The sequence below is a fragment of the Rhinoderma darwinii genome, chromosome 3 (assembly GCF_050947455.1).
Source record: "Rhinoderma darwinii isolate aRhiDar2 chromosome 3, aRhiDar2.hap1, whole genome shotgun sequence".
In the NCBI taxonomy this organism is placed as follows: domain Eukaryota; kingdom Metazoa; phylum Chordata; class Amphibia; order Anura; family Rhinodermatidae; genus Rhinoderma; species Rhinoderma darwinii.
This window is the reverse complement of record NC_134689.1, coordinates 245687654-245705185: the sequence shown is the minus strand read 5'-3', so window position 1 is coordinate 245705185 and position 17532 is coordinate 245687654. Positions and strand designations below refer to the sequence as shown.

At 38.1% G+C, this 17532-nt stretch overlaps 1 protein-coding gene across 2 annotated transcripts in view; it reads left to right on the top strand.

Annotated features, from left to right (window-relative positions):
* SCAPER (S-phase cyclin A associated protein in the ER) overlaps positions 1-17532 on the top strand; it is a 217718-nt gene that overhangs the window by 164105 nt on the left and 36081 nt on the right. For both annotated transcript variants that reach the window (XM_075857645.1, XM_075857644.1), the window contains exons 25-26: positions 7779-8008; positions 8700-8855. In XM_075857645.1, the coding sequence (XP_075713760.1) occupies positions 7779-8008; positions 8700-8855 (386 nt within the window). The remainder of the gene's footprint in view (positions 1-7778; positions 8009-8699; positions 8856-17532) is intronic.

Here is a 17532-nt window from a genome sequence, read left to right as displayed (position 1 = left end):
TTATTTATTGTAAAAAAAATTGTATTTCTGTGTATTTTTTAACTTAACTTTTTTTTTTAATCCCATAGAGGGATTTTTCATTGTGATTTTTATTTTTGAACATTAATGTAATGGCATATATCTATGATTGTACACAGGCAGTTGTTAGGACATACCTCAGTATTGCCTAACAACAGTAAATATGGTCAGACAGCCCTGGGGTCCTTCAATGGACCCTGGGCTGTCCGCCCATACCAAGTACAGCCATTGCCTGTGATGCGATCAAAGGGGAGACCCCCTTCTCACTTTAGCTTTGAATGGCGCAATCAGCTTTGATCGCGGCATTCAAGGGGTTAACGGCAGAGAGAAGAGGTTTCCCTTCTCTCCGGCGATAGAACGGGGCTGCATCTGTGTATTACAGATGTTGCCCCGCTCATCATGGCGCGCGGACACTGGCTGTCACACAGGGCAAGAATACTCATCCTGTTGCGCCAAGTGTCCGCTGCTCAGAACGAGTATTCTCGTCCTGTGTCGGCAACCAGTTAAATAAGGATATTAAATTATTACAAAGTGTTGTTTTGCATGGCTATTGACATTATTCCTATGCTTATTGATTTACTGGCAGCTTGTAAGTGTGCATTCACACGCGGCAGATTTTGTTTCAGAAGTTTCTGCGACTAAAAATCAGTTCCATTCATCTAAATGGGGTTGTTTCTGCAGCAGGTGCATATATTTCTCCAAGTTCTTTTCAGATAAATGGAACTGATTTTCAGTCACAGACATTTTCTGCAACAGGACTTGCTGCATGTGACTGCACCCTAAATGGGGCTGAGCTGCAGTGCCAGACACCGCCCAAGGACAATAGTGTGTATGTTTCCAGAAGGAAAAATGTGTAGTCCATTTATTTTTCTAGTCTCAGGCAACCCCTTTAAAGGGAACCTGTCACCAGCATTTCACCTATTAAACCAGCAATACCTGGAAGTAGTGGGTGAATAATAATTTTTATGTAACCTATAATTATCTTCTAAGTAGGCTCTGTACCTTTAGTATTCAGTTTTTTAGTGTTCCCACGCCATATGCTAATGAGCATAAAAGAGCCATATCATCAGACGAAAAGAGTCATATCTTTTCTCAAGCCTTTCCGAGTTAACCCCGCCTCCTTTTGATTGACATCTACTCGCCTCCCCCAGCACACTAGAAATCCCGCGCTTGCACATCAATATCCTGTTCTGGTGCGTGCGCACAACGGGACACCACAGCGGCTCATGCGTAGTAACTAGATTTGAGGCTCATATGAAGCAGGGAAGATTGTTGGACCATACATGACGGGCACATGCGCGCTATTTCAGACGAGATTTCGACATTCAGGACGGGCCAGTTTTCATTGGTGGACAGACATAAGATGGGGATCGAACGATACTGACGGATTATTACCATAAAAGGCGCAAAATGTTTGCAGACCGTTATTTACGGTCGGAGGAGGAGTTTAGGAGAGGGGATAACTTCAATGAATTTTTGACAGCAGTGGCCAACGAGGGGTGAGTAGAGTTCAATAGGTGAAATGTTGGTGACAGGTTCCCTTTTAGAACCCACATTAGGTGTTTTTACTAACCTTCGTTTTCGCAACTGTATAAAAAAAATTCAGCCGCTGTAGAAGTTAAACAATGGTGTTAAAAAGACAAAGACAAAAACTCTCGATCAAGAGAATTGTCAGGGCGGTATATAATAGCTTCTGAACAATTGACCATTTTTTGTGCTTTCCTTCTGAGCTAATGTTAAGCTAGTGTTACAGTGTTAAAGTGTGCTGCGTGCTTCCATTTTTACCAGTACATTTATTTTTATTTATTAACTCTGGATCAACACTGACTCTTTCTCTCCCTATATAACACTTCTAGTAATTTTTTTAGGGGACTACCACTTGTAACCCTCTTTACGGTTGCCAGTCAGTCTCCCAAACCTAGCCTCCACACCCAGGGTGCTATTTGCTGCCATAGTGGCCCTTAACTAGAGGCTGCCGCAACTATTTGCCACCGAGGTTGGTTTGCTAGCATGCTATTGAGTTATAGAACAGAAGGTCAGAGATGTCTTTGGTGCCTGACCTCTTCTGTACTGCTTTTTGACATAAAACAGAAAAATAATACTAATACATGTAAATAAATAAAGCGCCTTTCGTAGACAATACCCCTGTATACAACTGGTGAACATTTATCAGATTTCCTGATGGAATCGAAGCAGTAGCCTTTGTATAGAAATATTTTCATACACTAACTTATGATTACAGTAACTACATTATATAAAACCTTTTGTATAAAAATTAATAGTAACTCTGTATGTTACATTGTTTGCAGTGCAAGTCATGGGCAATATGGCTTTTGTGATTGCATCCTTGTGTTTTGCCAAAAATAATGCTTCAAGCCATGAAAAACCTTCAGAGAACCTGAAAGGACAAGACGTGTCTGTATGTGCCTTGAGCATCTAGTTCTAACGTGTTCGCTCATGCTGACATATGCTTCAGCAATATGGGGTATCACAGACAATAGTTTATTGTGCCGGTCGCTGCCTTATGCTGCTAACCTTATAATCACTTTATGGGAGACTCTGCGCTTCTCTTTTCTCCTTACCGCCAAGTATGTGCAGCTGTTTTATAGGGAAAACGTATCATATAACCCATTTTTACTATTGAAAAAAAATAGGGATTTGCTTTTATTATCATTATGATTGAAATAGGTGAGACAGTTATGGTATTTACCAATGTAGCAAAGCTGATTCAATATGGGACTGTTAAGTTCTTTATTTGGCACAACTCCTTGTGATATGACAATGTATTATCAGTAGGTTTGCAAACAATTGCAGGTAAGGCCCTGTTCACATCTGCGTTGGAGCCTCTGTCACAGATCCGGCAGAGATTACCGGAAACAATAGCGCATCATGCTGCACTATTTTTTCCAATAAAACCACGGACGTCCTGACGGAACCCATAAAGTTTGTAGCATAGATCTAGGGGTTTAGTAATGTTGGCACAAGCTCAGTGTCTAAGGAGTTTGGGTAGCTTCACGCGCAGCATTTTTTGGGAAAAAATTTTTTTTTTTGCAGCGTTTTTTGTAGCAAGAAATGCTGTGGTCAGATGATAGCTTCTTCTTTTTTGGTTTGTTTTGCTTTTTTTTCAGAATAAATCATTTGTTGCATAGTAAAATCTTTACATCACTTGATTTTTTATTCACATAATTTGCAATGTAAAAAACGCAGGTAGTAAAACACACTATTTGCAAAAAGCGCCACAAAAACTGCATAAAAAACGCATGTACAATGTGACACATAAAATGTGTGTGAAGGAAGCCTTAGGCTATGTTCACACAGAGTATTTTGCAGGAGAAATATCTGCCTCAAAATTCCGTTTGGAAGTTTGAGGCAGATTTTCCTCTCCCTGCACGCCGATTTTCGCGGAGTTTTTCGCAGAGTTTTTCGCCCGCGGCCATTGAGCGCCGCGGGCATAAAACACCGCGAAATACGCTTTCTCTGCCTCCTATTGAAGTCAATGGGAGGTCAGAGGCGGAAACGCCCGAAGATAGGGCATGTCGCTTCTTTTTCCCGCGAGGCAGTTTTACTGCTCGCGGGAAAAAGACGCCGACGCCTCCCATTGAAATCAATGGGAGGCATTTTCGGGCCGTTTTTGACAAGTTTTGTGACGCGGTTTCCGCGTCAAAAAACTCGTCAAAATACTCCGTGTGAACATAGCCTTAGGGTATGTTCACATGTAGTGACCAAAAACATCTGAAAATACGGAGCTGTTTTGAGGCGAAAACAGCTCCTGATTTTCAGAAGTTTTTGTAGCAACTCACGTTTTTCACGGCCGTTTTTGGAGCTGTTTTTCAATGGAGTCAATGAAAAACACCTCCAAAAACGTCCCAAGAAGTGACATGCACTTCTTTTGAGGAGCCGTCATTTTACACGCCGTATTTTGACAGCGACGCGTAAAATAAAGGCTCGTGGGAACAGGACATCGTAAAACCCATTGAAAGCAATGGGCAGATGTTTGTAGGCGTATTAGATTAGGGGCGTTTTTTCAGGCGTAATTCAAGACGTAAAACGCCCGAATTACATCTGAAAACACTGCATGTGAACATACCCTTACGCTGACCATAGATGTGATAAATTCCGGCTGAGTTGGATTGCCTTTTGTGTTACTTAGCTATTCATTACAAGTTACGTGCAAATGACCGTTAACCAACATACAATCTGCTAATATTAGGCTATGTTCACACGGAGTATTTTGGGGGAGGAATATCTGCCTCAAAGTTCCAAACGGAATTTTGAGGCAGATATTCCTCCCCCAAAATACTCCGTGTGAACAGCAATTATCGCGCCGTTTTTCGCCCGCGGCCATTGAGCGCCGCGGGCATAAAACAGCGAGATATACGCTTTCTCCTGCCTCCCATTGAAGTCAATGGGAGGTCGGAGGCGGAAGCGCCCGAAGATAGGGCATGTCGCTTCTTTTTCCCGCGAGGCAGTTTTACTGCTCGCGGGAAAAAGACGCCGACGCCTCCCATTGAAATCAATGGGAGGCGTTCTCGGGCCGTTTCTGCCGAGTTTTGCGACGCGGTTTCCGCGTCAAAAAACTCGGCAAAAGACCCCGTGTGAACATAGCCTTAGTCTTGTTATTTTGTTTGTTTCATTTTGGCTGGTATTTGGTTTTAATGTTTATGAGCCGCACCAAACATCAGTCTGACCCAGGCTTATGTTAAATTTAATGAGTAACTTATGGTGTTTGGTTCTCTGTGACAAAAAAAACTATAAGAATCTTTTTCTTTTTACAAATCATTATTTATCAGTAATAAAAAAAAGTATGTAAGTGCTGTCTAAGAAAAAGTAAAATTTTTCCTAAGAAAAATAACATAAAACAACTATGTAGACAGATTTTAAAGTTAAAAATTCTACCTAGATCTTAACCCCTTAATGACCAGGTCATTTTGTGCGTTAATGACCAAGGATTATTTTTTGTTTTTTCACGGTCACATTCCAAGAGTCATAACTTTTTTTCTATTCCGTCCACATAGCCGTGTGAGGGCTTGTTTTTTGCGGGACGAGTTGTATTTTTCAATTGCCTCATTTTTGGGTGCATATAATATATTGATTAACTTTTATTAACTTTATTTTAGGAAAGAATTGAAAATAAATGGCTATTCCAGCATGTTTTTTTTATAAAACGTTCACTATTCGGCATAAATAACATGTTATCTTTATTCTATGGGTCGGCACAATTACAGGGATACAAAATATGTAGAGGTTTTATGTTTTCCTAAGTTTGCAAAACGAAAACCCTTTTAAAAAAAATAATAACTTTGCATCGCTGCATTCCAAGAGCAGTAACTTTTGTTTTTTCCCATCGATGTAGCCATATGTGGGCTTTTTTTTTGCGGGACAAGGTGTAGTTTTCATTGGTAGTATTTTGGGTTACATGGAACTTCCTGATTAACTTTTATTTTATTTTTTATGGTAGGAATGGGAGAAAAAAAGGAATTTTGCGTTTTTTTTTGGATGATTTAATGAATGCGTTAACTTTAATGTTTGAGTCGTTTTTTTTACACTTTTACTAAATAAAACTGCTTTTTGGGGAAAAAAGTGGTTTTATTTTTACTGTAATCTTTTTTTTTTTCATAAACTTCAACTCTTTTACTTCTTTTCTTTTTTTTTGTCCCACTAGGTGACTTCACCATGCGATCTGCTAATCGCTTATATAATGCTTTGGTATACTTCGTATACCAAAGCATTGTTGCCTGTCAGTATAAAACTGACAGGCAATCTATTAGGCCATGCCTCTGGCGATTTCTTTGCGGGGGAGACGATGGTGTGACAGAGGGAGCTCCCTCCATCTGTTAAACACATTAGATGCTGCTGTCGCTTTTGACAGCGGCATCTAATGGGTTAAACTGCCGGAATCAGAGTGCGCTTCGATTCCGGCAGTAGCCAGGCTGTGTGTAACAGCCGTGCTCCTGCCGCTGATCAGAGCGACGGATATATCCGCCACTATGCGGGATCTGACACCTGCTTGCAACAGACATATCCATCGCTCGTCGTTAAGGGGGTTAAACAAAATTTCTAAGTAGTCACATTTTTCTATTCTGGCACGTTCTAAAAAGTTTACTAAAGAAAGATTTTAAGTGGAAAAACCCAATTTTATCTAACTTCAATTGGTATACATGTCTTCATTAATCTGCCATTAAAAGCCTTATAGCAACTCGGTATGACCAGCCTTGCATGTTATTCTCACTGCTTCTCAGGCGGACAAGAAATAATTTTTCATTACAGCGTCTTGTGTGAAGTTCTGAAGTAGGCTTACTTTTTCATTATAAAAGATTTATGTGGTTATTAGGTTTTTAGTACATTTGGAACGTGGCAGAGTAGAAAACGCTCAGATTATATGTGCATTTTACATTTGTAATAATGTATATATGTACCATTTAAAATTAGCCCGTATGAATATATACTGAATTGCAAAGAATGAATTGCAAAGAAAAAAGAACCCTTTTGTAAGATGAACTGTGTATTTAATAGCTATATGATAGCAATAGCACAATTTAAAGTTGCTTAGGATAATTCAAATCCTGAAAAATGTTAAATTTGTACTTGAATTTCCAGAATACACCAAAAATGCTAAATCCTTTCGTGATTTGTACCACAATTACAAATTGGTAAAACGCTGTTCTGCCACGCACTTCTGTTTTATCATTCACCTTTAGCTAAAATTTACAATTCGGGACTTCTGAAAATTATACATTTGAATTGAGGTTACATAGGATCTGACTTGGTGTCTGTTGTTAGTAAAAAAAAACTTCACGTCAGAGGTCCAAAAAATTCAGCACTTCCTATTTTGAAACCCAAAATATTTTGAATGTTCGGTTGTGAGTTCAAATTTTTTTTATGTAAGTGAGTATCTATAGTTGATGCTTTCCTGCTATTTATTTTGCTCAGTGTTTTCTGATTTGTAGCACAGCTCCATTAGGGCAGAACTGTGATCTGTGAGTGACTAAGGTTTAGCTACAGTGTCTACAGGGAGTCTGTGGAAGTCTGAAACACACCCCCTGTTTCATCATTGGTTCAAATTGCTGCTATTTTCCTCTTCACTGCAGCCCCGCCTCTTCAGATTGGCTGCTGTGTATAAACACTGGTCCATCAAAAGCTCACCAGGAAGTCTGTGTATAGAGAGCTGAATTCCATGACAGCAAAAACTTAGATACCAAAAGTACATATAACATTTTATCTTTATTTTAATTCATCCAAGAAGTGATAAATAATACATGGTAAATGAGCCTCACAAGCAAAATATCTCGGCGGCATCTCCAGAAGTTTATCTGTAAAATACCTTGTGTATTAATTCAAAGATAGAATAGACATATTATATAAATATAATAAATAAATAAATACATGCCCATTTAAAGTGCGTAAATGCAGAAAAAAAACATTCTAATCAAACTATGTCATCCTATCTAGCAAAAGCAGAATGATTGTAAAGTATAGACCATTGAGATAAAGATAATTGCCAGACGGTTGCCATATATAGTGAGGCAAATGAGCCTTACTAGGGGAAACCCCAAGATTATTATTATTTTATTTATTTATTTAAACCATTGCCATGTTTGCTAAAATGTTGCCTTCTATTACAATAAAACATATTCATGAAAGTGGAAAGTAGACCTGTATTACAGAATATTATCGGAATTATAATTTTACATATGATTTATTTTCGTGATTTGATGCTTGTAAAAAGATGCAGAACAAAATATGTCTGTTTTGTCCGATAGCTGGTTGTCCCAGATGACGAAAAGTCTACAATCGTAAGGAGCCTCAACAAGCAGATCTTCGACGGTTTGACCACGGGACTTCTCCAACTCCTCTGTAGAATATTTTCATGCTTAACAACCAATTCTCCAGTGGGGAGTGGACAGACAGACATCATAAAAATAAAACCGGATGCCAAAACGAAATTGTCCCCAGCTGATGCTATCAATGGCCGTATCCAAGATATCATCAGGTATGTTTGTCTGCTCAGGTATGGTTGTCTTATCATCAGGTATGTTTGTCTTATCAGGTATGGTTGTCTGCTCAGGTTTGATAATGTTTTTGTGGTGCTGTTTGTTATTTGTATGTATGGTGTGTGCATTTTCGAAACAGTATATATGATTTAGAATTGTAGCAGAGCTTTTCTGTTCTTGATTCTATATGGAAATAGGCAAAAGCAGAAAGCATTGTCTCTGGTAGGTAAACCAAAGTCCAGTTTTCATAATTGCTAGTCCAAGGGCATAATGCCATTGGGAGCTGGATTTTTTTTTTTTTACGAAAGAGGTATGGCAAAATATTGTAAAAAGGGAAAAAAATCAAGGGTTTGGAGAAATCTAATCTTAGAACATAATATAACCTTAGTCATATGTTAAACATTTTTTAAAGGCAATAGGACATTGCCAAGGACTTCAGAAAACCACTCAAACTGGTTGTACAGATGCAAGAACAAGATTTGGGGGAGAAAATCGATTTTGATTATACAATGGATTGCTCACTTGTGTATCTGCTTCTTGCGGTACAACCATAAAATATCTGCTCATATATTTGTTTATCCTTTCCACCCGCCAATCTATATTATATACTGTGTATATATGCTATATTTGTTTCAAGTTATGCATAAATTGATCATTTACAAGAACCAATTACTCTGATTCTTTTCTCAGTTACACAATTAATATTGGTCTAATGGACAAGCTGTCTGGCTGCTTCATCTCTATACAAGGTTCACTTGATGAGAGTCCCAAAGTGGCAGTGTTCCTACAAGCAGCAACTACACTTCTACATGAACTGTGCAGACTTTGTATTTCTGTAACTCCAAGGTAAGCACCTTATCCAGTAGTTTCTTTACTGTCTTACTTACATTGTATATTATGTCTAATTCTGATTCTGAATTACAGCTATACGGTGGTGTTTGTATATATGTTCAGATAGCACCTTATACGGGGGGGGGGGGGGGTTTGCACGGATAGGCTGCTGTGTCATGGCGCTATTACTTTGACAAGCGCTCGTCCATGCAGTCTAACCAGCACAGCTCAATGCCAGAAGAAGGTCGCCTAGACCGAAACGTTGCACTCTGCCACTGGCATTAAAAACAAAATAAAAATTACCTTTATCTCAAATTGGTGTGCTGGATACCCTTTTCTTACAGCTATGCTGTGGTCTTCAGACTTTGATAAACCAGTTATTAGGTGGCACATGGGTATAGTGTACTTGTTCAGTACTGCATAAACCATTTAAAAAAACAAAACAGTTTTTATTTTGACAAATATTGTATCGCACATTTATTAGGGCAGATTTATAAATGTCTTAATGACCATGTTTATGAGGCCCTTGCACCACTTATGGACGACCTGGCGTTATGTTTAGCCTAACATATTCTTCATCTTGACGTGCGATGATGTTGCACTGCTCACATACTGCGACGGTATTAATAAATCTATCCCATTGTTGTTAAATCTATCCCATTGACGAATATTGTATTCTATACTCATTGGAGCAGATTTATAAATGTAATAACCACAGTTTTCTGACATAAATACATTGATTTGCCAAATAGCAGTATTAATAAATCTATCCCGTCATTTATTAATATTTCAATGTTTTAGGTGCATTTTACAATAGTGGTTACATTTGAGCAAGTCACACAAGTGATGTGAGTGGCAGTGCCTCCTACTGGTACTAATAGGTGCTGAGCCTAAATGCTATGCACGCCTTTGCACTGATTCATTTTTTATTTTTTCATTTATTTTCTAAATGCAAAATTAAGAAACTTTCTAAATAGTCTTCAATAAAAATTTCCTAACATTTTGCTTCCGTAGAGCCAGTGCAACTTCTTTACATAGCTTGCTGTGCTGCTGCTTCTAAAATAGATCCGGAACCACACTTCTCATCTCTGCTGTCGGCTCAGGGCTGATATCATCTTCTTTCTCTGCTCTCCCCCTCCTGTTTCTCAGTGTAGGGGTGCACTCACACGCGGCAGATTTTGTTGCAGAAATTTCTGCATCTGATAATCAGTTCCATTCATTTGAATAGATCTTGCACAAATCCATACACCTGTTGCAGAAACAACCACATTAAGATGAATGGAACTGATATTCAGTCGCCGAAAATGTCTGCACCAAAATTTGCCAAGTGTGAATCCACCCTTAGAGATAGAGGCAAGGAGGGGGGAGGTTGTACACAGCAGAGTAAACTGTATTAGAGAGGGTGGAGAGCATCCAGAGTCTGTAGGGGAAGATCACACAGACAATAACAGTGTAGAGAGAGAAAAGAGAATTCATGACAGAATCTGCAGGGGGAGGGGAGACAGATCATACACACAGTCAGTGTCAATGTATATTGGGAAAAGGCAGAATCTGTACGGGAAAAGAGAGGAATCACACACAGGCGGTGTCAGTGTATGTGTCTGCACCGTTGAGAGAAGTAGTAAGGTGAACATTACAGGGATGAAGCTGTGCTGCTACATAAGAGCTAGTGAAGACAGCAGCATTCTGGACACACAGACCTCACATCCAGTGTCTATTACTGGATTACACACCAACATGAGAAAAGTCTGAAACTAGGAGCAGGTTGCAAACTGAATATCAGAGTGGGTCTAAAAATGAATAAAGATTGCAGCTTGAAATTTAGTGCAACTTTTTTAACTCCAGGTAACCACTAACATGTATAAAAATATATTTTTTCCATGTCAAAGTTTTCCATAGCCTTTAAAGTGGAGTTACATTATGATAAGTTTATATATTGGCATTTGCCCCACATAGCCACATCATGTAATTCATATTATTTAATGTATGTTCATTGCTGTAAAATATTCTGGGTTTAGAAATATATTTATAATAGAACTAAATTATCTGTGAGAAGCATGGTGTGCCTTTACATACTATGTGTGATAAACTTACTGCAGGTCCCGCTAAAAAATAGTCTAGTCGATAAAAATAACAAGAAGTCTTTTGCACGTAGCAATTTTTCGGCCACTCTGACTAATTTTAATCTCATTTGCCGATAACCACTATGTGTAATTGACCTGTAGCGACTGTTATCAATAGATAATAGTTGCATTGTAACCAAAATGAATCTGACATTTGTGTCACCAGACAGGCCTAGTTTTGCAAGAATAGAACATTCACTTTGCATCGGGTGCATGAAGCTTATTACCAGCTCCAATTATAGGTAGCTGTACCGGTATATGTTACCCTATATTGTTTACTCCACGCTTTGATTGGATTCCCACTAGAAAATGTAAACACACTAGTCAATATTGGACTATTCACATCACATCACCAGATTAGATCGGCTCACCTTTCTTTTAATATCTTGTTTTCTGGATTGCTGAATAGACCCTTTTTATTTTCCATACTGAATTTCAAGAAAGCACATGATTGAAATTGACGTAGCCAACCAACAGGAGACATTGGGAGCCTCCTAAATATACTATCAGCTCTTAAATGTAAACATAGCTCTAAGGAACGCAACTACAACCATTGATCTGGCTTACTGTGTTTTGGATGTGTGGTTTAACCGTTAATGTATGTGGTAATGCTTGCTGAGTAAGTTATCAGATGTTATATCGAATGAAGCAGCTGCAATTCAAGAAGAAAATAGTTCTAGTTCTACATTACTGAAACGTATGTTACAGCATTAAAAGCTCTACTAATGGAACATTTGTCCTATAAAATCTATGGGACGTCACACCATGTTATTAATAATTCTAAATGTTCACGTCCATTCACACTTAAACTTCATGTATGGATAATCTTCATCCGTCCGTAACCAGCGCCCTTCAATTTCTTTCCCATCATTTACAGATTATGTCTAATAGTTGGATATTCATCGTAGGTTATCTTATGGTTTAGGTTTTTACTTTCACATCCAGGCCACTTATCTCCGCCAACACGACTTTGTTTTGCATTGTCTATTTTATTATCCTTTCTGTTCCTGTACTGGTGTCCATTGTAAGGATATGTTCACACGTGACATATACGCTGTGGTATTTCCAAACCGGATTTTCCATGCTGAAAATCTGCAGCATTTATAGCAGCAATGGGGATGAGATTTTATCAAATTTCATCCACGCGTTTCGAAGATCTTCTGCACAGAATGCGTGCATAAATTGAACTGCGGTGCAGATTCTAAATCAGCAGCATGTCAACTTATGTTGCGGAAAGGCTGCGCATTTGTTACAAAATTTTTCTATTGAGTTCAATAGGGAAGTCAAATTCTGCTAAACTTGGCGGCTGTTTTTCGCAGCAGTTATTTCGGCCAAATTAAAGCACCATGTTGTGCAAATATTCGGTTGCATTTCCCTGCGTGTTCTGGGTAGGATATTCTGCTGACTTGTCCACAATGTATCCGTCCCGTATGAACATACCCTAAATATTGTGCCATCTATTTCCTTAAGGATCTCTAAAAATAAATGTTTACAGTAACCTCCTGTATACTCTTCCTAGTTAACCCCTTAATGACCGGGCATGTTTGTACCTTAATGACCAAGCCAGATTTGTCAAATCTGGTATGTCTGACTTTATCAGAGAATAACTCTGTGAAAGTTTTGAATATCCAAGTAATTCTGACATTGTTTTTTCGTCACATGTTGTACTTTATTTTAGTGGTAAAAGTAGACTGATACGATTTGCGGAAATTAATTAAAAAATAGAAAAATGGAAGAAATTTTGTAAAAATTACCATTTTCCCCTATTTTTAACTGCAATATGTCACATATGTACACACATACTGTACAATTTTTTTAATTAAATATAAATTTCTATCTCTTTACTCTATTTTGGCAGCACTTTTGAAAAAATAAAATAAATTTTCAGCAATTTAGAGGACTTACAAATTGAATAATAATTTTATAAATTTTGAAGTACATTTTGTTTTCCTGCACCAAGCCAGGTTTTCAGAGGCTCATAGGTCTCAGAGTGATGGAAACCCCCACAAATGACCCCATTTAGAAAACTAGACCCCTTAAGGTATTTACCTAAGGGTATAGTAAGTATTTTGACCCCCACAGTTTTTTGCTAAATTTAATACATAGCAGGATAAAAAAAAAAAAAATTCACTTTTTTTCATAAAAGTATCAGTTTGAAGACCAATTTCTTTGTAAAGCGACCATGAGAATGAAGAAACACACCACAAAATCTATCACCCTGTTTCTCCTGTTTTCAAAAATACCAACATTGTGGCCCTAATGCGCTGCCTGGACACACGGCAGGACCCAAAAGGAAGGGAGCACCCGGAGGCTTTCAGGACTCATATTTTGCTTGAAAATGTTTTAGGCCCCACTGTACATTTGGAGAGGCTTTGAGCTGCCAGAACGATAGAAACTGCCCATAAACTACCCCATTTAGAAAACTAGACCCCATAACATAATTATTTAGGTGTATAGTAAGTGTTTTGACCCCACAGTTCTTTGCTAAATTTAATGCATATCAGGTGAAAAAAATAATAATTTCACTTTTTTCATAAAAGTATTTGTTTGAAGACCGATTTCTTTATAAAGCGAACATGAAAATGAAGAAACACACCCCAAAATCTATCACCCTCTTTCTCCTGTTTTCAAAAATACCCACATTGTGGCCCTAATGCGCTGCCTGGACACACGGCAGGACCCAAAAGGAAGGGAACACCCGGAGGCTTTCAGGACTCATATTTTGCTTGAAAATGTTTTAGGCCCCACTGTATATTTGGAGAGGTTTTGAGCTGCCAGAACAATAGAAACTCCCCATAAACGACCCCATTTCGAAAACTAGACCCCTTAAAGGGGTTGTCCCAAGTTGACTCAAATTTTTTTTTTTATACATTCTAAGCAGGAAATGAATTTTAAAACATTTGGTGTTAAAAAAAATTTAAAATTCATTTCCTAAGTGCCTTTTTTTTACACTTGATAACTCAGCAAGTGCTGGTTATCTTTTCTAAAAAGGGGCGTGAGCGGCTCGATGTCAATCAAGCCGCTCCGCTCTGCAGTGTGCGCGCTCCCGATGTTGCTAGATACTGTAGTTCTAGCAACATCGGGAGAATGTTCGTCTCAAGCGGGCATGGTAAGCCCGATTGAGACGAACTTACCGTGAATGTACTGTACACTACACTACACTACACTCACCCCGTTTCGGCAAGCCACTTTTCCCTCCCCCACCCTGTCACTACATTTTTGTACCCGCTGCATCGGTGCTGCATCAGCACCCGGCGAACAACTAAAAATATATAAAATAAAATAATAATCACCTAAGACGTTCTAACGGCGCTCTGAACGGTCCCGTCACTTGCCATCTTCCTTCTTCTTGGCGCCGCTCGCATTCATAGTAACAATGCGTTGTGGCGCAGATGACGTAATCATATCAGGCCCACGTGATTACTTCATCTGCGCCCACCGCTCTGTTATTGTGAATGGGAGAAGAAAAGTGACGGGACCGTTCAGCTCTTCGTGGGAACGTCTTAGGTGAGTTTATTTTTGTATGTATGTTGTTATGTATGTTGGTATGTATGTATGTATGTGTGTATGTATGTATGTATATGTTTTCTTGTATGTATGTTGTCATGTTTGTATGTGTATATGTGCATGTATGTGTATATGTGCATGTATGTTTTCATGTATGTATGTTTGCATGTATGTATGTTTGCTTGTATGTATGTTTGCTTGTAGGTATGTATGTTTGCTTGTATGTATGTATGTATGTTTGCATGTATGTATGTTTGCTTGTATGTATGTTTGCTTGTATGTATGTTTGCTTGTATGTATGTTTGCATGTATGTATGTTTGCATATACGTATGTTTGCTTGTATGTATGTTTGCTTGTATGTATGTTTGCATGTTTGTATGTGTATATGTGCATGTATGTGTATATGTGCATGTATGTTTGCTTGTATGTATGTTTGCTTGTATGTATGTATGTATGTATGCTTGCTTGTATGTATGTATGTTTGCATGTATGTATGTTTGCTTGTATGTTTGCTTGTATGTATATTTGCTTGTATGTATGTATGTATGTATGTATGTGCATGTATGTGTATATGTGCATGTATGTTTGCATGTATGTATGTTTTCATGTATGTATGTTTTCATGTATGTATGTTTGCATGTATGTATGTTTTCTTGTATGTATGTTTTCTTGTATGTATGTTGTCATGTTTGTGTTTTCATGTATGTGTTTTCATGTATGTATGTTTGCATGTATGTATGTTTGCTTGTATGTATGTTTGCTTGTATGTATGTTTGCTTGTATGTATGTTTGCATATTTGTATGTGTATATGTGCATGTATGTGTATATGTGCATGTATTTTTGCTTGTATGTATGTTTGCTTGTATGTATGTATGCTTGCTTGTATGTATGTATGTATGCTTGCTTGTATGTATGTATGTATGTTTGTATGTTTGCTTGTATGTATGTTTGCTTGTATGTATGTTTGCTTGTATGTATGTTTGCTTGTATGTATGTTTGCTTGTAGGTATGTATGTTTGCTTGTATGTATGTATGTATGTATGTATGTTTGCATGTATGTATGTTTGCTTGTATGTATGTTTGCTTGTATGTATGTTTGCTTGTATGTATGTTTGCATGTATGTATGTTTGCATATACGTATGTTTGCTTGTATGTATGTTTGCTTGTATGTATGTTTGCATGTTTGTATGTGTATATGTGCATGTATGTGTATATGTGCATGTATGTTTGCTTGTATGTATGTTTGCTTGTAGGTATGTATGTTTGCTTGTATGTATGTATGTATGTTTGCATGTATGTATGTTTGCTTGTATGTATGTTTGCTTGTATGTATGTTTGCTTGTATGTATGTTTGCATATACGTATGTTTGCTTGTATGTATGTTTGCTTGTATGTATGTTTGCATGTTTGTATGTGTATATGTGCATGTATGTGTATATGTGCATGTATGTTTGCTTGTATGTATGTATGTTTGCTTGTATGTATGTATGTATGTATGTATGTATGCTTGCTTGCTTGTATGTATGTATGTTTGCATGTATGTATGTTTGCTTGTATGTTTGCTTGTATGTATATTTGCTTGTATGTATGTATGTATGTGCATGTATGTGTATATGTGCATGTATGTTTGCATGTATGTATGTTTTCATGTATGTATGTTTTCATGTATGTATGTTTGCATGTATGTATGTTTTCTTGTATGTATGTTTTCTTGTATGTATGTTGTCATGTTTGTGTTTTCATGTATGTGTTTTCATGTATGTATGTTGTCATGTTTGTATGTGTATATGTGCATGTATGTTTGCATGTATGTATGTTTTCATGTATGTATGTTTGCATGTATGTATGTATGTTGTCATGTTTGTATGTGTGTATGTTTTCATGTATGTGTTTTCATGTAGGTATGTTTGCATGTATGTATGTTTGTATGTATGTTTTCATGTATGTATGTTGTCATGTTTGTATGTGTATACGTGCATGTATGTTTGCATGTATGTATGTATGTTTGTTTGTATATATGTCTGTATGGCCATGTATGATACTGTCTGCTGGCACCCTGTATCTAAGCCAACTTTGCCGCAGGCTTCTATACATGGTATAACAGTCAGTATCACACATGAAAGTGAAAGTAAGCCTACGACATGTTTTATTTCATTTTTTTTTTTATATTTTTGATTTTTTACAGGTTTGGTGTTTGGACTACGTCGGTTTCGAGGACTACTTAGATGACGCTTTTTTTTTCATCAATAAAATGGTTAATGAGGGTTGTGTTGGGGGTGCTTTATTTCAATAAAATATTTTATCTATATCTTTGTCTTTTCTTTTCAAGTTTTATTACTATCACTTTAGTAATGGCCGCTGTCTGAGTGACAAGGTCCATTACTAAGGGGAGGCTTAGTGTTAGCCGGTACAGAGGCTAACACTAAACACCATTATTACCCCGGTACCCACCACCACCAGGGGTGCCGGGAAGAGCTGGGTACGATCCAGTACCCGACCATCTGTTGTGATGGTCGGGTACTGGGGCGGCCGCAGGCTGGTATTATGAGGCTGGGAAGGGCCAAAAACAGTGGACCTTCCCACCCTTGTAATGCTAGGCTGCTGCTGCTGTGTTGTATCTGGCTGGTTATAAAAATGGGGGGGACCCCACGTCATTTTTTTTTATTATTTATTTATTATTTTTATTAAAAAGACATGGGGTTCCACCCAATTTATCATAACCAGCCACAAACAACACAGTGTTATTAGCCTGGGAATGTACTAAACCAGTGGCCCCTCCCACCCGTGTAATGCCAGACTGCTGCGGCCTTGTATATGGCTGGTTATTAAAAATGTGGGGGACCCAACGTCTATTGTTAAATTTTACAAAAAAACGACGTGGGGGTCCCCCCCATTTTTATAACCAGCCCGATACAACACAGCAGCAGCAGCCTAGCATTACAAGGGTGGGAAGGTCCACTGTTTTTGGCCCTTCCCAGCCTCATAATACCAGCCTACGGCCGCCCCAGTACCCGACCATCACAACAGATGGTCGGGTACTGGATCGTACCAAGCTCTTC